This window comes from Pogoniulus pusillus, chromosome 8 (assembly GCF_015220805.1).
Source record: "Pogoniulus pusillus isolate bPogPus1 chromosome 8, bPogPus1.pri, whole genome shotgun sequence".
NCBI lineage: Eukaryota > Metazoa > Chordata > Aves > Piciformes > Lybiidae > Pogoniulus > Pogoniulus pusillus.
In genome coordinates, this window is record NC_087271.1 from 30,248,207 (window position 1) to 30,268,125 (window position 19,919).

Sequence of the window (19,919 nt, forward strand, 5' to 3'; positions counted from 1 at the left end):
TTTACAACTATTTAGCAACATTTGAACTTGAATATGCCAATGTAAGTATATGAAGCTAAGATTCTAGTTTTAATTTAAACAAAACCCAGTCACATTTACTTGTAGTTATTTCCGTGTTTAAGTCTTAGATTTATATTAGATTTCAGACTGTCAACTATTTTTAGACCATATCTGTTAACATTAATTTGTTAGTGTAATGTTTAATTAGAGGCTTCGGCATATCGAGCAGTCAGGCTGAACTGGGAAATATTTGGATGTGTATATAAGACAAAATTAAAGAGCTGTTTGATTGCAAAACCAAGGGTGCAAAAGGATGCTTTGAAGAAAGGTGGAACACATGAGCTTGGCCCCACTGCTCACTGTACAGGATGCGAGTATATAGGCTCTTGCCTTTCAAGTGGCTGTGTCACAGTCGGATTTCTGTATACTTGTAGATGTGGCTGTGAATTCACTGTTTTAAGGGAGTGAAACAAACAATTTCAATAAGGACTGTCCAATGAGAGGAGAAGAGGTAGTCTGGGTAACGTATGCATTGAATCATAGAATGGTTTAGGTTGGAAGGGACCTCAAAGATCATCCAGTTCCAACCTCCTGCCTTAGGCAGGGACACCTCCCAGTAGAACAGGTCGCTCAAGGCTTCATGCAACCTGGCCTTGAACACCTCCAGAAAGGGACCATCCATGACCTCCCTGGGCAACCTGTGCCAGTGTCTTGCCACCCTCACTGTAAAAAACCCTTTCCTAACTTGTAGTTTGAATCTCTGCTCTGCCAGTTTAAACCCATTACTTCTCATCCTGTCATTACAAGACCTTGCAAATAGTCCCTCCCCAGCTCCCGTAGGCCCCCTACAGATACTGGAAGACCACTATAAGGTCTCCTTGAAGTCTTCTCTTCTCCAGACAGAAAAGCCCCAACTCTTGTAGCCTGTCCTCATAACAGAGGTGCTCCAGCCCTCTGATCATCTCTGTGGCCCTCTTATGGACTTGCTCTGATAGTTTGATGTCCTTGTTTTGGGGGCTCCAGAATGGCATACTGTACTCAAGGTGGGGTCTAAATATGATGCTCATAATTGAAAGATTTATTAAGAAACATGAGCTGCTTTTTTTTTTTTTTTTTAAGAATATCAAGAAGAATTTGTCTTTATAGACACGGAGAAGATGGAATGGCTCATGCCAAGTTTGTTGCCCCACTATTTTCATATCTATTCTAGGCCACTGCCAGCATTTTATTATCGGGGTTGTCAGTTATGGTTTTGTTTGGAGTTCTGTTGAAAGTTTGCTTTCCTTATCTGTATTAAGCTGGTTTCTTTAAGCAGAGCAAGACTTGTACCTATGATGTCAGCATGTCTTTTCTTTTAAATAGGGTGAGTATATTCATACCCTTTTTCCTTAGAGGAAGAGAAACTCTTGTCTCAATATGAATGGCTATGAGTTTGCAAGTTTTCCAGAGCACTGGTCAGGCCACACCTTGAGTACTGTGTCCAGTTCTGGGCCCCTCAATTCAAGAAAGATGTTGAGGTACTGGAACATGTCCAGAGAAGGGCAACGAAGCTGGTGAGGGGCCTGGAACACAAATCCTATGAGGAGAGGTTGAGGGAACTGGGCCTGTTTAGCCTGGAGAAGAGGAGGCTCAGGGGTGATCTTATTACTGTCTACAACTACCTGAAGGGACATTGTAGCCAGGTGGGGGTTGGCCTCTTCTCCCAGGTAACCAGCAATAGAACAAGGGGACACAGTCTCAAGTTGTGCCAGGGTAGGTATAGGCTGGATGTTAGGAAGAAGTTCTTCACAGAGAGAGTGATTTCCCATTGGAATGGGCTGCCCAGGGAGGTGGTGGAGGCACTGTCCCTGGGGGTCTTCAAGCAAAGACTGGATGAGGCACTCAGTGCCATGGTCTAGTTGACTGGCTAGGGCTGGGTGATAGGTTGGACTCGATGATCTTGGAGGTCTCTTCCAACCTGGTTGATTCTATGATTCTATGATTCTATGAATAAAGTTTTGATCTTCTAGATGAAGTTGTAATTAATGAGAAAATTATTTTAGGTTAAATTCATAGAATCATAGAATGAACCAGATTGGAACAGATTAGTCCACTTACTGTTGGATATAGAGTTAGTGAAGCAGGCAGTGTTAGCCAAGTATGGACTGCTGTTGTATTTCGTCTGCTCTTAATTAATTTATGGACAGAGGTCTTAATGAACATATACCTGAAGATGCTATGAATGGTACTGAAATTATGTTAATCCAGTAATTGTGACAAGTGCATCTCCATGAAGAAAAAAAAAAGTGATCAGATTATAAACTGTTTACAGGTCCAGCAGAGGAATAAATCATCTGGCGAAGCTGTTGTTTTAAGGAAACAGTGGCATGGTATGAGTTGATTCAAATAATCTCATTCACGATTGCCTCCTGCTCTTTTACTTCTTTCTACCCATCTTTTCATACGTGCATTTTAGCCCAGCACACATTAGTCCTTAGTGCTAGTCCTTAGCACACATTAAGGATGACAGTAGCATGTTCACATTTTGATGTATTTTCCAAGACCTATACATTGTACCCTCTGCAGAATTCTGTAAGAATCTATTCACTGTGCCAAGGTAGTATTTTACTTTGGTAGAAATGGCAGAGGTTGCATAGATTTGATGCATAAATGGAAAGATGATTCAGTTGTAGATTGCAGATTGAGTAGAATTTACAATTGAATTTGGAACCACAGAAGCCATTCATCTTCAGAACTGTCTCTGGCATCTTGAATGCCTAGCAAACCCTCTGGGAACCAAGCAGAGTTGCATTAAACAGCATATTAGCACTGTTAACTTTTCCACAACTTTTCTGAATAATTTGGTATCAGCAGTGCTTTTACAAGTATCAATAATATGTCTTTTGCCTTATTTGGCTGATAAATCAGTTGATCTTTCTTTCTGAAAGTGTCATCTTTACAGAGGTAGAAAAATTGAAATGTCATAGTATTTTACCTACTAGTACATAAGGAATCCTTTTTACTTCAGGTAAGTGTCTTTTGACATTCATTTCTGCATAATAAGTGGAAGAAGGTGGATCTCATAGGGGAAATAAGTGTAAAAATTTGCTCATTGTGTTTCAACTGGTACCTCATTTTGGCTAATTTCTCGGATAGAGTTTAACTTGGGAGGATTTGGAAGAAAACCAGCATCTTCCCACATGCCATGTGACTGCCAGAAATAACAACTCTGTATTGAGGTTGTTGGGAAAAGTTAGGAGTATCTGAGACTAGCTTGAAGTGAAACATGCTTGTTCTTTCAGAAGTAAGAAAGGAAGCCTTTGGCTAGTTACAAAACATTAGGCTTTTTTTTCTCAAAATGGTTGAAGTAAATTAAGATAATAAATTAAAAGATAATGTATCTTTTTCAGCTCTGCCATAACAGAGGGATTTTTGCTTCCCAGAAACCAGAAGGGACTGCACAATGCTATAAGCTATACTTTATGTATTTAAACTAGAAATACAAAAAACTTCTTAGCAGTAGTAATCATGGGTAGGATGATCATATGGCTGCAAAATTAGGGATAATAAGGATTCTCAGTTATTAGTGGGCGCTTGCCAAATGGTAAAGCTCCTGGTAGGCAAATTCTGTTTTCCCTGTGCACAATCTGTAGTGGAGGTGCGTGGTGAAGTTGTCAGATATTTCCGCAACTCAGATTTATGTCAGAGAGATCATATTTAAGGATGAAGATAATTTGGACTTTATGTCACAATTCTCAAATTCTGACCTATGTAGGTTTCTTTTGTGTGGTTTGGGGTAGATTTTCTTTGCAAGAGTCTATTTTCTTGCCTTACAGTTGTGAAGCTGCTTTACAGTTGTGAGAACAGTCTGAGAGAGTTGGGGTTTTTTAGCCTGGAGAAGAGATGGCTCTGGGAAGACCCATACTGTTCTGGAATTCTATGATTAGGGCAAATCAAAACACCAGGGAGACATCTCTCATAATAAAACAAAAAAGGATTGTTAGCTGTCGGGTCTGTGACAGCCATTTCTTATCAAGTAGGTCTCTTTGGAGACTCAGATGAGAATGCAGTTAGAGGTGTGCTAATGTTGAGATGATTTATGTTGCCATGAGCACTTCATTTCTGTAAATACCAAAAGCAGAAAATGGTCAAAAGAAATACAGAGTGTGAACTGTGATGTTATTGTTCAGCATCAAATGCATTGGATCTATGTGACAGAAACTTATTTAACCTCTTAGAGTGTTCACTAGGTGAAGGAAAGGGTAACTTCATGATCAAACTTTGCTTCAATGTGAGTTTGGGAAACTCTTTGGTAACAGTGGTGGAGAAGGGTTTTGCAGCGTCCTTGTTGGAAGGAATATAGAGTTGGCTATCCTTGTTTTGAAGTGACCTACTGTGAGAAGCTGCTTTTCAGTGGCGTTTCACAGCATGAAATAACAGTGATTTTTTTCAAATGTATTTTTAATTATCGTTTGTGCTTATTTAAAAAGAACTGAAGGTACATCATTAAAATTATTGGATGTTCTTTTATCTAGAGAAGAAATAACCTCAAAAATGTTTGCTATCAGCTTACTTGTCAGTTAAAAGCTGGTGGTCTGCTGCAATTCATACTGCATGTTGAGCTGATGCACCACACAAATTGCTTGATTTTTTTGTTCAGATAATTAAAAGTTTCTCTCAATTTCAAGATTATCATCAGAGCTTTAATTAGATCAGGCCTTTATTGTAAGGTAATTCTTGGTGACAACAAAGAATTCTATGGATATAAATTACAATCTGTAAATGAAAGCTGATCACAGGTAAGGGGAAAAATATCTCTGCACTACTTTGCAACTTAAGAGAAAATAGACAGTAATTGGAAAGTTAATGTGTGAATTACCTTCTAAAAACTGCGAGATATTTAGTTGTGTCTGTATAACATATCACAGAGGAGCAGCTGAGTACTTTTAGAACTCAGTGTTCAGTATTACAGTTTTTGGACCTCACCTGCTGGTGTCAGACCAGCAGACTGCATTTGTTGCTCCGTTTAAGTGCAGACTAACAGGGTCTGTAAACTCAATTTGATTAACTGCGGTGTACAGAGAAATGCTGTTGTCTGAGCTGTACTTTGATGCTTCTGTATTAACACAAGTTCCCATAACTAGGATGCTGCTTATTTAACACAATGTGCTTTAGCAACATTTAACAAACTTTGAAATACCCTCTCATACATGCTGCAGTCTCTTTGTCTTGGGGCCAGCAGCATTCCCTCTACTTTTCAGGGATTTAATATCCCTTTTCTACTCAAGCTGCTTTGGAGGGTAGTGCTAAATCTACAGTAATTCAGTCTCTCTCCTGTTTTGTAGAGTATTTGAAGCTGAGCAGGCCAATAGGAGTGAAGGGACTAGAACACTCCAGGGCAGTCAGTAGGCTAGTGATAAGCCACCAGGAATTCATGATCTGTACCCCATACAAGTAGAGGTGCAAGCATCTCCACATCACATGGCCAAATGTTTTCTACTTTTGACCACAGTTACAAAAACCTGTGCTTTTTATGAAGAAGCACTACCCCTTACAGTGAAGTAACTTTGGTACTGCTTCTCTTTCTTACTTGGATGTTTTCTTAATTGAACCTAAATGTCATGTAATTGAGTAACATTCTAGTTTTGGAGAAAAAAGTACTAAATATTTAGCTCAAAGTGGAGTCAGCTGATTTTTGGCTTCTGGGCGTCTGTTTGTTTGTTTTTCCTCTAGGGAACGTGCTGGTGATGTAAAATGCTTTCTGAAGGAGGTACTAAAGTGATTCTAGTTACTCTTAACATTTATCATTCTGGTCTTTTATTGTACAATGCAGAATCTAGTAGTAGCATCTAGCTACTACTGTAATAGTATCTACAAGACTTCAGTTCTGGTGAGCATTTTACTATCATCCCTTCTCACATGTCATTCTGTTATCCTGTATACAATTATCTCTAAGTGTGATACCAGATCTCTGTGTTTAATTATAATTTGTTAGGGGAGATGTTTCCTCACTCAAGATATGTAACACAATTTGTCCAGAGCTAGTTTTCAAATTTAAATGTGTCTCTTCTGGAGCAGTTCCTTAATATAATTGACTAAACCAGAGAAGGACATACCAAACTTGCAGATTCCAGGAAAAGTAGAACTTACCAGCCAGCTTTATGTAGCTGAGATCACCTCCACAGCAGCTGCTTACCTGCAGGAGTCTTCACTGTTTCTGCTGAGAGACATCATTGTTCTGATGGAAGATTGGCCAGAATTCAAGCAGGTAGCTTCTTCAACGCATCCATATAGTAAAATATCCCTGTTCTTGGTGTGTTTCTTCTAGTTCAGGAACATCATCCTACTTATTTTGATAGATAACCCATAAATGCTCATCATTGATCAACAGTATATTTTGTTATAAATCAAGTGAACTATTTTTTTGTCTGATGTTGGCTTTTTCAGAGAGAGTGTTGCAGAGGTCACAGGTTAAATTTGTTCACAGTGTAACCTAGGATTCTAATTTAAGTCCATGCACTGCCTTAAAAAAACGTTTTCCCCCTCATTTGTGCAAAAGCAGCAACATCTTGGTCTTGGCAGGCAACTGTTTCATGCAAACATAATAAAACCTGCTTACACAGGTGTTCAGGGTGCTTTCTCTCCTGCTGAAAAGTAACAGGGCATATACAAAACTTCTGATTGCATGTCAGACTATCTTAAATAGTGCTGTGATCTAACTATGAGAGGTTATTTCAGATGCTTGAGATCTGGAAGGGCACAGACTGAGCTTATTCCTGCAAGCAGGTTCAGATTTCTTGTACTTAATGTGAAAGCAGCTCTTTCAAAGATGGATCTTCATAAAACTTTGCTTTATTATGCAGTTACTGTGTAAATTTATTTCACGTTCTGAAAACCCTTATCTTGCTATGTGACAGTCAGTCTAGACCATAAGCATGAGCAAGACCGTTTTCTTGAAGTAGGATGTAAGTAAAGCAAGGAGGAAGGACCATGTTCGAAAGGGGAGGAATCCACTTCTCCTTGCCAAACTGGAATGTTTTATGGAAGACTTGACTTGTAATGAGAGTTCTTTATCACCTTGTTCTCAGCACTAGGCTAGAAGCTATCTGATCTTACTGGATATGTGTTGATACAAACAAGGAAACTTGATCACCTGCCATGGTGTGTGGGATGAAGCACATCATCTTTGGTGGTGGATTTGTCAAGTTTTGATAAGAAAACTGATAAGAGTACAACTTACATATGAAAAATCAGATGCTGAGTACAAGGAGAATTTTAACTTTTTTTGTCTTCTCTGTACTCTTTATTCCTTTTGTATCATCATAGGTAAAGAATAAATGATGCTGTTGGACCATATGAGGATTAATTTATGTGTCCTGAAGAGACATGACAGTATTATATGTCTGCTGTAATTAAAGTTGTGTACAGTAGATGCCAGTAGAGGTCTACTGAGTCAAAATAGAAATACGACCAGCATTTCCATAGCAACAACTTCCTCTTGGCAGTCCTATTTATAGAAATAGTGCTGCAGTCCCAGCCTTAGTACTGCTCTCAGAGGGGCTCTCTAGTAAGGGTTAACCTTTTTAGACAAAATACGTGCTTAAAGGTACACTAAGACTGCATCTTGTGTTTTACTATTGTGTGAAATTATTGGTTATTTTGTTTACATGCTCTTTTTTTTAATATATCTTTGTTTTGAAATGGAAAGCTATTTGTAAGACATTAGCAAACACTGCTCTTCCTTTTGTATGTTTAAAAAATGCAAGCTGATGGCATAGCCTCTATAAAGAAAATCAAAATACATCTGCTTTTTCTAGAAGCTTTTTCCTGCTTCTGTGCATACCCATGATTCTTTCTGAAATATGCATGCCTGGCAAGACTTAAAATGGATTGTATTTAATGACTTAATTTCTGATGAAAATGTTCTTTTATTTTTGTTATGAATTGTCTGTCTGTATGCTTTGTTTTATATTCTTTCAAGCTTTATATAGCAACTAGAAAAATATTTCCTCAGGCCTACAGCACAGAACACTTTTGGTTCTTTAATATAAAATTATTCTAAACTTTCATATTTTCTAATTCAAAATTAGACAAATTATTTGCTTCATCTGACAACTTAGAATATTGATCAATACAAGACCTGCTAAATTCAGCAAGATCCTCAAGCTCTTAAAAATGGAAGGCCCCTAACACCTCATATTGAGTAATTGCTTATTCCTTTAGTAATAGGAAAAGATGTGCTTTATCAAGCCATCAATTTTTAAAACAAATAATCTCTTCAACCTCTAAAAAAAAGTTCTTAGTTTATTTATAAGGTTTCTTTGCATTACTTTTTCCATAGATTACAAACAAACTATGCAGTGAAAGTTGAATGCATCCTAATCTGGCCCATTATTATGTGGGTCATATCTGTGCACAGACATTGACAAATACCTGATCTGAATTTTGTAGGATTGAGTGCTTATAAATATCAAAAGGGTGGAGAGTGAAGAAGATGGGACTGGGCTCTTTTCAGTGGTGCCCGGTGATAGGACAAGGGGCAGTGAACACAAACTAGAGTGCTGGAGCTTTCACTTATGGAATAACATCTTCACTTTCAGGGTGATAGAGCGCTGAAAAAGCTGTCCAGAGAGGTTGTGTGCTCGCCTTCTCTGGAGACTTCAAAAATGCACCCGAATGCCTTCCTGAGCAACTTGATCTTAATCTCCAGAAGTCTCTTTCAGCCCTTGTCATTCTGTGGCTCTGTGAGTGTGTAGAACATCTGACGTTAGTGGTCTGGCTGGAGCCCAGATAGGATTTTCTCTTTTAGGAAGGTGTGTAAGCTTAACCACAGGCACTGCACAGCTTTAGATCAAAGGTGGCTCAGGTTCTTGTTCCATCTTGGAGTACGAGTAAGATGACCTCAAGTCTGCATTTAATTGTGCTTAAAGATTTACAGGCTGTTGTAAGGAAAAGCACTACTGACTACCAAGTGGAAATCTTAAGACAAACAGAGCCACTGGATTCTGCTTTTGATTATGCACCATCCATTGCTGATTAATGAGCTTTTGGGTAGTAAAGTATGTCAGAGCTTTTGGATCCTGAGCTTTGTATAAAGCACATAATATACTTCATGTGGCTAAGTTGATGTTGGATAGATTTGTGTAATTACTGTGTCAGTGAGCTGAAAGATTAAGTAAAAGGAGATAGGTTCCACCTTGAAAACTTGCAGTCTTCATTCAAAGACAATGAAGTTAATGTGGGAGGTGGTCTTCACAGAAAGTCAGTGTGGTAATATTGTATATTGGGCAATGCCAATCAATAACAAAACTTCCAAGATTAAGAAAGTATATTACTATTTGTGTAAATATATGCCCAGTACTTTGTTTTCATGTTTTACATGTTGAGAAGAGCTTCTGTGTTTAATAAAATTCTTGTCAATTCCAGGTTTTCTTTTAGGATATTTTCTAATAATACCTTTTTGATAATGTACTTAAACTGATTTGCTTCTTGGGTCTCAAAAGATGGGTATTTCTGATTTTTTTTTTTTTTTTTTTTTTTGGTATCTAATTCAAATATTATGTTTAGTCACTTGGTTGCATTCAGAGCTCTTAATTTTGCTGGGCACACCTGCTTTCTTGCCAGTTCCTGCATCTCTCCATTGACTCTAGAGGGTAGGCAGACTAACTTATGTAATGTGACACGAGTTTTATAAATTGCACTCTTTCATAGCAAGGAATCACAGTGGTTTAGTTGAAGACTTGAGTGAAAGACAAGATGACACTAGTGTAAAGGCTGAGAACTATGGGGGAGTAGGGAGACAAGACAAGCACACCGTCATCCCAAGTGGCTTTGTTTACTGAAGGATATAGCCAAGGTCACACAAAATAATAGTCTCTTGGAAAGATTCCCTAAATACATGGAGACTGGCAGTAAGCTGCAGGGGAGCAATTGCAGAAGGGCTATTGCAGCTGCAGAAGGTGCACCAGGAACAGAAATAAACACCTTCTCATTGTATTTCTTACATTGCTATGTGGAAGGTGACATAGCATGACTATGATAAAGTGTTTGGTGTTATATAGCACATATTACAGCCTCTCTGCCTATTTGTGACTCCTGATCAAACAGATCCCCACACTCTTTGTTATCTCATTTCTGGCAACAGAGCCTTGAATCAACAGAATGTCATTGAAGTCAGTATTGATTTTGTGACAAGCAAATGAAAGGCTGGAAAGCATGAGGTGAGGGCCTGTAACGGGCTGCCATCCAGGAAAGGTTGCAGCACCTGACCCTGACTGGTGCGAACAGCCTGGTCACCAGCAAGATAGCAGGTGTTCATCCAGCTTTGCAAACTGTGTAAAATGAAAATGTTTAGACAGTTGGTCCTAAATTCTGAACAGGTGTTGGAGAAATAATTTATGTTTGCAGAAGTGTATCTGGTGCCTGAAAGCAAAGAGTGTTTTCTGTGTATTGTGTGGAGTCTAGAAATTTAAACTGCTGTGTTGGCTGGGGCTGATTACAAGAAGTCTAGAGGTGCCTGTTAAGATGAATGTAGTCAAGTCTGTCCCACAGCATTTTTATTGTTTTATCACTGTCATAGGTGGTTTGTCATCATGGTGGTTTGTTTTGGTTTTGTTGGTTGTTTTTTTTTCCTGAAGCAGTGTTGTTATGAAATAGTTGTGTGATGTCTAAGGATGTATATCTGCTGACATTTGAAAACTGTTCAGTGAAAAGCATGGTGGTGAAAACTGAGAGGTAAGAAGACGGATGGTAGAAAATTTATTTCAATCTTTAAGAATAGCCTAAATTTTTAAGAAGCCACATCTTATATGTGCAGAAGATATACTGGGAAACCTACCTAATCTGTGTGTTTCCATTTTCACAAAAAATATTTAGTATTGCTCACTGAAAGCAGGTAAAATTACATCATTTGCAAATTAATACAATTTAATGTTAAATACCACTTCCAATTTATTTTCCCTGTATTTTGCACCATTAAAAGTGGTGCTTTCTAGACTTACTCTACAGTTGAAAATATTTCAATTTCTTGAGAGTTTTTTTTTTTTTTAAACACAATCACAGGAGATTTGCATTCAAAGCTTTTGCAAAAACAGTGTTGGAAGCTGGTGATGTGAACTTTGTGGCTCTCCTTCCATTCGTCTTTGAGGCTGAGAGAGCGTGCACAGTGCTAGTTAAAGATCTGGCAACGATAGTTGTTCAGGTACTTTATTCCAGAAAAAAGTTAAGTGGATTTGGTTAATTCTTGGAGTAAGTAGAATCCAGTTTAGATTAGTATAATGCAGCCATAGTTGTATTTTGTACGTTAGAATTCAGCTTCTTCAGTCTGATTTTTCTCCAAGGACAAAATTACTACTTTCCCCCACCCCAGTAATAAAATCATAGTTTGTTCAGTAAATTTTTCAAGTAACCTTGCTGAGAATTTTACTTAGTTGAAAGCATGAATTTACTAATGATTAGATGACAGCTGGCTATGTCTACTACGATGATGGTAGTGCTCCATCTTAATAACAGAGGGAGAACTGCAGAAATGTCACTGTACTTTTTTCACACTTGTTCATGGTAAATTAAAAAAAATGCCTTCTGACCTTCACTTCTGAACAAGTTGTTCATAGTATTTTAACGTAAAATGTATATTTACATATAAACTGTAATGCTGTGAAAACACTTTCTGAAAGAAAAAATCAACCACCACTTTTCAACTGATGTGAAAAAGACTTTTAGCAGAGTAAAATAGTACAACATAGAACTTTTCTTAACAGGAAGTAGAAGAGAGTAGTGGTTAGTAAACACTGCATACAGGAAGCTTGACACATGCATAGCTCTGAGTGGTTTTAAGTAGTCCAGCTAACTTCAGGCATTTTCTGTTTTGCTTTTGTAAAAGTTGCCAGTGTTTATAGATGGCAGCTCAGAAGGAGGTTCCCTATAACCAGTGCACAGGTACAGCCACAGCGCTACAGAGGCTGGAAGGTTTTGCTAATCGCCTTTTCCATAGGCACTCAAAGAGTGGTGGGCATGAACAGAGGACAGCTCTGGAAAATGAGAGCCAGCACTGCTCTGAACTTGCTGTCTTGTGGGACAAGTCGAGTAAGTAGAGGGGGTTTGTTTTACGGATCTTTGCTCTTCAGTTTGCCTAGTGAGTGTAAAATATGTATGGTTTTAGACAAATATGAACGCTTTTCTGTGCTGTGTTCCAGGGACAGTTTCACAGTTAATACTTGAAGATTGAGTCATCTTGCATCAGGCAGGGCAAGATAAGGGGCTGGTTCATAGACTGATGGCAGCACAAGGATTCATTCTTCACCCATTCTTCTCTCATACAGCACAGTTGACTTGTTTTGGCAAGACCCCACCCCAGTTCTGACTTCTAAATTGCTTCCTTTCTTTTTAAATTAAATTAGCCAGTTCAGCAGAAATAGAAAATTCATTAATGATTGTAATGTTGAAATTTTGGAATAGGCCAACAATGCTGCACAGATTAATTTCTAGTTACAGGCTTTTTATAATTCGTTTTATTCTGTGGGATACATACATCAGAATGCTCTGTACAGTGGTAAACAGTGTAAGGTTTTGCTAGGTTTTAGCTATGACAATAATTTCATGTGGGAATGCTGTTTTTTCATAGCTTTACTTAGTGGACAGTTTGCAGTGTTACTTGTATGGTTTAAAGCCTTTAGTAATTGGATTTTGGTTAAGAAAGGATTTTGAAAAGTGTCACCATCTAAGTAGTCTGACAATTGATTTTAATTTTTTTTAAAGCCTTGTATTATTTTGCAAAACAGTTGTTTGTGGTTAGAAACTCAAATGTACAATATGGTACTAATGATAATTTTGTTCCAGACTTCAATTCGTTGATGGATTTGAGATAACACAATTATTTCAGTTGAAAATAGGCCTTAAACCCCCAGTGTTACTGTGAAGAAAATCAGCATTTTTATATCTCCCTGCTTGCTGTAAAATACTATGTGAGATGGAAGGAAATCTGTTCTCAGAAGATAAGCAGTAAACATGGAAACAAAAAGGTGTTAATGCATTGACCTAAAATAGATTAAATCTAGGTCTCCCAAATGAGACAGGGGAAAAAAAATCAGCCATTTTTGGGAAGGAAGATATATGATGAAAGTGCATAAATTCTGAGCTTCTACTTCTCCAAAATATTTTCAGCTTGGTAAAAATAGGTACATACTTGTGTTTATGTAGAAGTTCTTTTTTTAATGTAAGTAGCCATTTGAAAAAACAACAGTGAAGCAGTTTTGTTTATATAACACAAAGGAAAAAAATGATGTTGGCCTACTGACACTTAAAAATTGTGACCTGTTTGTGTACAAGTCTCTGCTGTTTTTTTCCCCTCTCTAAGGTATGCTTCGTTGTGTGACATGCTTGGTGAGGAAATGGACTGTCTTGTCTCTTCATGATACGCGTGGTGAAAATGGCTGTTCCTCCAGTGCTACTTGAAGTCATAATGAAGGGCAGTGGTTGCATTCAGTATTTATGAGCCAGTTACTGAACTGGTAGCTGAATGGCTGTTGATCACATATCTGAGAAGTGATAGAAGTTATGAAGGAGTACAGTGGGGGAAGTATTTCTGTCTACTACTGACTCCTAATTATATTTTAGGAGAAAAAAAATCATCTCAGAAAATTAGTTGCATAAAATGAAAGAAACAGGGAGGGGAGTTTGTTTGATTTGGGCAGGTTTTGTGGTCAGTTGCTTTGTTGGTTTTGGTTTTTTACCTGAGAGGCCAGTGTTGTAGAATTGCATTCTGTCACTAAACTTGGTGACAGAAAGTCACTGAAAACTTAATGAGTAAGGCAGTGTTTGCTGATACTTGTCTTGTAAGGATATTTTAATATTCTCAACTATTCTGTCTGCTCTCCACTGCAACTTAGGATATGTTGGTGTAAGGTTTTAGGCAAAGCTGCATAGCAAACAGTGTGAATTACTCTTGAAGTTTGAGACAAAAGCAGTCTGTAATTCTTGAACATTTGGGAAGTCATCTTCTAGAATTTCTATTGGTTTAGGTTTGAGGTAGAATCCACTTGAGAAAAGCAAATATATTTACACCTTTGCTGTAATGAAATACTGTAAAAGGTCTGTTTCTGTGTTCATCGTTTGGAGTGCAATGCTGAAGCTGTGAGTTTGCTGAAGAGGCAGGAGCTGCTCCTTGTTTGGTGGATTTTGTGTTGTTAGCCATCTAGTGCTGTGGGCTTGAGTACTTTGCCATGTGGTCTGTGGTGGTTTTCAGGGCTCAATTTTGAAATTTAACATCTTTGCTTTGTTATTTTGGTATGTAAGGCACGTTTTTTTCTAATGTGCTTTGGATTCTTTGTTCATGCGTGAAACAAATTTACTTTTTTAAATCCTCAAAATGCCGTAGGGCAGAGAGGTGGCTTGGGGCACCATAGGCCTAGGAATCTGTTTTTGAAAAGCTGACTAAGCACGCATGTAATTGTACAGCCTGAACTGGTAACCAGGTCAGTTGTGCTGCACAGCCAAAGAGGAAGAGGGATGTGGTGATAGTCATCAGAACAATGTACTTCATTCTTAGTTTAGACATCTTGACTTGCAACTCTATGAAACCTGTGTTTTGTTTTTGTAGTTGCTTTTTGCTCTTGTAAAGATTGAAATATGAAAGGGAAGAGAATATGGCCATTTGAGTTTGAATGTAGAGATATTAAGATTGGTCTGGATATTTTAGCTTTGAACTCATACAAATCTTTTCCAAAACTGCATACTAAGAGAATGTGTTAACAGTGTGGATAGATTAAATGGAGGGGAGATTTACCCTTACTGAATCTTTGGAGTCTCTAAATGGCAAATGGATGAGTGGTGAATAGTCAAAGGAATGTTATTTGGTCTCTTAGCTGATTCAAAATAGTATCAGTGGAAGGACTTAGATTTAGCTGAATAGTAGTTTATATGTGTGTGTGTGTAGAGAAAAATACATGTGAAATATGAAATAATGTACAGAGTACATTGTGTGAATTGATTCAAGCTTTAGAATAACTACTACTTGGGTACAAGTCAACAGATAATTCTGGTCTAAGGTTGCCATGGAAACAACCAGTGCTTGATATAATTGAGAACATCTTAAAACCTCCTGGTGTTTGCATGCTTTTTTTTCCCCTGCCATTTTGAGTTGCTTTAGACATGAATAGGTAGCATTGGTCAGAACAGGAGTAGTTAATGAGCAAAACCTAATATCCATGTCCTGAATATTGATTTTTGGTTTACTAGTAGTATCCTGTGCTTCATAGGTTTGGGTTTTTTTCTGCATCGGAAGGAGAGCTTATAAGGAAGAGCAGCTCTCTGGATTCTGTGTGTTCTCTCTTTCTAGTTAGTGTATAAGTGTGTTTAGAGATTGAAGCACTGATTTGGTAGAAATTAACATACTTCATCAACTGTTGGATTAATATTAGGAGCAATATGTTTCTGAAAACTAGCTTTTCAGCATGAATGGTAAGTCATTTCTATTGCCTTTGATGCTATTTTTTGTTCTGCCTTCACAAGCAGGAAAAATCTACCAGGTTTCTCTTTCTTGTCTGCAGAGCTGCATCGACTACTGATTTCTTTGTTTTTGTAATCGACTCACAGTGGGCTTCTGTTAATAATTACTAGTCTTTAAGATTTGCAGGTTTTATTATGCATAACTGGTGTTTAGTATTTGAAAATTTTATTTTAAAGCTTTCTTTTAGAAATAGCTTTTACAAATCATTAAGACACAGAATCTGATATGGAGAATTTTCTGACTGAAAAATATACATCAGTTCACCCTAATATTCTGTGCCAGTCACAATACCTGATTTTCTGTGAATTGATGCAAATCAAAGAGGCTTTCTGAAATTATTATAATTGACACCTAAAATGTTTGTGGGTGGTTTTTTTTTTGCTGTCTTCCATCTGAACCATCTTGCTCTTCTACAGTGGTTTTTATTCTTTCTAAATGATACGGTAACAGAATAGTTGAGGTCATTCATGGAAGTAGGGGAGGAGAATCTTACTTGAAATGAGATATTGTAAGTTTACTAGGACTATTATCAGGCAGATATTTGCTTTCCCAAACCACTGTGACTACTTAGATACTTTGAATTTAATGGTATTGTGAATTACTGTATTCTTACTTGGAATATTACTGAAAGTTGTATCAAATATACAAACTGTGTGTATTTATTTCCTTAGAAATGGTTATCTTTTGATAATTATTTGCAAAAAGCCCAAATATGTTCGTTTCTGAAATGATACCTTTTTGTTTTAGCAGATAGTCTGAGGCTTTGGAAAATAATCTGATGTGGTTTGAAAGATCTGTGAAAGAAAAAACAGTTAACGACATATATGGGGCTTATGTGTCTGATTTTGCTTTAGCCTGCAAATAGACCATTTTTAGGAAGGTTTCACTTTTGTACATGGCATGGGAGGAGTCATCTCAGTGCCTTATCTAATATCAGCTTATATATACTTACCTCATACAAATGTGTTGAGGTCATCTTCTCTGGCATGAGAAGTGTGTCTGTCAATTCCTCAGTGTACAAAATATACATGCCAAAACTGGTACAGGTAAAAGGCCAAGGATTCAGAACTTTGTAGGTATATTACAGAGGTTTATGTTACAACATCATGGCTGTTTGAGTAAACCTAAATGTAGGCTATTAGTGAAAGAGATGGGCCAACCTCCCCTGTGTGCTTCCTACAGCCCTGTAGGACTGGTGGGAGCCTAACAGTGAGCTGTGGGGAGCTGGTGTATCCCCTAACCTCTCTGCCAGAATCTGCCCCTGCTCAGCTTCTCTGGAAAGTGAGGGTGAAACTACAGCTCGTCGTGCTTCCTTGGCATCACTCAGCCATCTTCATCTGCCGATGGAGAGATCTCTTCTTAGGTCAGAAAGTCTCTGCTTTTCACCAGTTACCAGGCTGCATTGTCCATCATGTTTTTCTGTTTCTCTGACATGTAAATTGTAGCTTCTACAGTAAAATTTGTGGAAATTGACTCTGAGTTTTAAATTTTGCTGCTGAAGTGGTTTGGGATTTTTTTAATGGATTTTTGTGTGTGTGTGTTTGGGGGTTTGTTTGGGGATTTTTTCCCCCTCATTTTTTGTGTTTTATGGCTTTTTTTCCCTTCTGTTTTGAGTCAGTTCAAGGGAATTAATATCTTACTAGGTGGAAAAGAGCTCACAGGTGTTTTGTGTCATTGGTCCTTTGGAAGGGTGGGGTAGTTGTTTTGTTTTCTGTGGGGTCTTATTCCACAGTTTTAATCTGTAGTTTTATTCATCTTGACATCCAGGCTCCTGTTTCCATTAAATACAGAAATGTATAGTTGCAGCTTTTACCAAGTGTCAGTTCCCAGTCAAAAAGTTCTATAAATGAGAAGTAATTTAAACAAGGGAAAGGTGACTATATCCTGCTTCATTAGGTGATAATTAGATTAAGTCTTCAACTGAAGACATGAAAGGAGGAAAAGCTATTTTTCTATTTCTTTGGCTTAGAGTTTTTAACAGTAGAATATTCTTGAACAGGTAAAACTGGGAGATCAAGTAACTTTAATAGCCCCAGCTTCTAGTTCTGAAAGGTAAATACCTATTAGATCATCTGTTTCACTAGGAATAGGCTTAGTACTCCCAGGTATCACCATCTGCATGATTGGGATAGTGCTTTCAAACACCACAAGCTGAGGTAATTGCTGGTACAGACATTTATACTCACAAGACAGTATAAATGTGTGTGGAGATAGGTGGAGTGGTATTTGAGGAAGGCTTGTGAGCAGTGCTGATGGATTCTGCTGAATTACTGTTCAGCTTTGTGTACACAGGAGAATAGGAATGTTACAGGAAGGAGGATGAAGGGAGGCAGTGTAAACGTCTTGGTGCATTGAGAATGTCTTTTAAGGGCAAGAGACAAGACCTGAAAAGACTAGAAAATGGAAGGATGCCATGTAATTTTCAAATGCCAAACCTATACATATTCCTACTCATGTCTCATAGGACTAAAGATTTCTTCCTTTCAATAATTCCCCAATGTTACTGTTAGCCTCTGACAACAGACTAGAAAAATTTTTAGGTGTTGACCTGGGTTCAAGTTTTGTTCTGATTCTTGCAGAAAATTTTTGAAAAATGAAAAGACAACAGAAGAGTTGCTGCACTAACATGGATCTAAAATCAATCCACACAGTGAACAGTCCCTCAGGGTGGTTGGTTTGGGGTATAACCAAAAAATGAGTTGAACAGAATTTAGGTTTCTGCCAAAAGAAAGGATGTTTGGTATGCTGTAATCTTGCATGCTGTGAACTGTGATGTACTGTATTCCCTGTTGATACATCTCCCATGTATTTTGATACCAGAGGAATTTCTTCTTTCTTTGGTTTTAAGTTTATATCTCAAATTGTTTATGTAATTGTTTCTAGTTCCTCTAACAGCTACTGCTGGTACTACTGTTGCAGGCCAAAGTTCACAACAGCAATTTCCAGACTTTGACTATTGAGGTTCTTAGAGACAGTTCTGTAACATAAATAATATTTGCAGTGTTTTCATTTGTTCATTCTAGTTGCTGACTAGAATTCACACAGTTTAGGGGGTTTTATGTGGTAAGGATTTGCAACTCAGTTCTGTGCAGGTTTTATGCCTGCCCTTTTAGCCAAATGAGCACTAACCAATTTTTCTCCAAAGTCTCATTCTTTATTGGAACGGATAGTAAACACTTTTACCTATTTTTTCCTTGCCCTTATCCTGAAGCAAACAAAAACTTGTTCACTTGATACGTTGAATTGTGAAATGTGTTTATTTACATAAGACCTCCTTATTCAGGAAGTCTGTCTCTCTGCTGTTTAGGGTTATAAATGAACTTCCCCTGCTTGGCTAGTTACTGCTGGCATGCCTTTCCTGTAAATACCGAACGTGTGTTCTCCAGGAGGTACATCAGCATAGCAGTGTGTGAGAAGCTCAAATCTTGTAGAAAGATGAAGAGTTATTTTTCTGATTTACCCTGACAGCTGTGAAGATGTCTTACTGATTCTTGCACATGTGTGTGAGAATTCATAAAATCAACCAGGTTGGAAGAGACCTCCAAGATCATTCAGTCCAACCTAGCACCCAGCCCTAGCCAGTCAACTAGACCATGGCACTAAGTGCCTCATCCAGGCTTTTCTTGAACACCTCCAGGGACGGTGCCTCCACCACCTCCCTGGGCAGCCCATTCCAATGCCAATCACTCTCTCTGTGAAGAACTTCCTCCTAACATCCAGCCCTGGCACAACTTGAGACTGTGTCCCCTTGTTCTGTTGCTAGTTGCTCGGGAGAAGAGACCAGCCCCCACCTGGATACAGCCTCCCTTCAGGTAGTTGTAGACAGCAGTGAGGTCCCCCCTGAGCCTCCTCTTCTCCAGGCTAAACAACCCCAGCTCCCTCAGCCTCTCCTCATAGGGTTTGTGTTCCAGGCCCTTCACCAGCCTTGTTGCCCTTCTCTGGACACATTCCAGCACCTCAACATCTCTCTTGAATTGAGGAGACCAGAACTGGACACAGTACTCAAGGTGTGGCCTGACCAATGTTGAGTGCAGAGGAAGAATAACCTCCCTCCTCTTCCTACTGGCCACACTTTTCCTGATATAAGCCAGGATGCCATTGGCTGTCTTGGCCACCTGGGCACACTGCTGGCTCATCTTCAGCCTCCTATCCACCAGAAAATTTGTGAAGCTTTGTTAATCTGATTACTGGGATAAAGTTAGCTTTGTGGGAAATGGACTTAGTCATGAGTGCAGTTAAACCAAGCCTGGTATATCGGCTGTTATTTTGATGCCTTGTGTGAAATACTTGAGCGGGGGGGAAAAAAGGCAAACAAGTTGCCTTTTTCAAGTAATTTGTAAAATGCATCTGTATAGTGAACAGCTTGTGCAGTTATTTAGTTTGCCTAAAAGGAACAAATGAGTTTAGTAAAATGTGGACTGCTTTCAAAGGAAAA

At 38.3% G+C, this 19,919-nt stretch overlaps 1 protein-coding gene across 2 annotated transcripts in view; it reads left to right on the forward strand.

The window, feature by feature from the left end:
* The window catches only part of PRKACB (protein kinase cAMP-activated catalytic subunit beta), a 74,502-nt gene that overhangs the window by 25,599 nt on the left and 28,984 nt on the right, over nt 1–19,919 (forward strand). Inside the window, exon 1 of one of the 2 annotated variants that reach the window (XM_064147897.1) lies at nt 15,111–15,435. The exons of the other annotated variant lie outside the window; for it this stretch is intronic. Coding sequence (XP_064003967.1) covers nt 15,429–15,435 — 7 coding nt within the window. The 5' untranslated portion in view covers nt 15,111–15,428. Of the gene's footprint in view, nt 1–15,110; nt 15,436–19,919 lie in introns of those variants that run through there. 2 annotated transcript variants of the gene reach the window in all.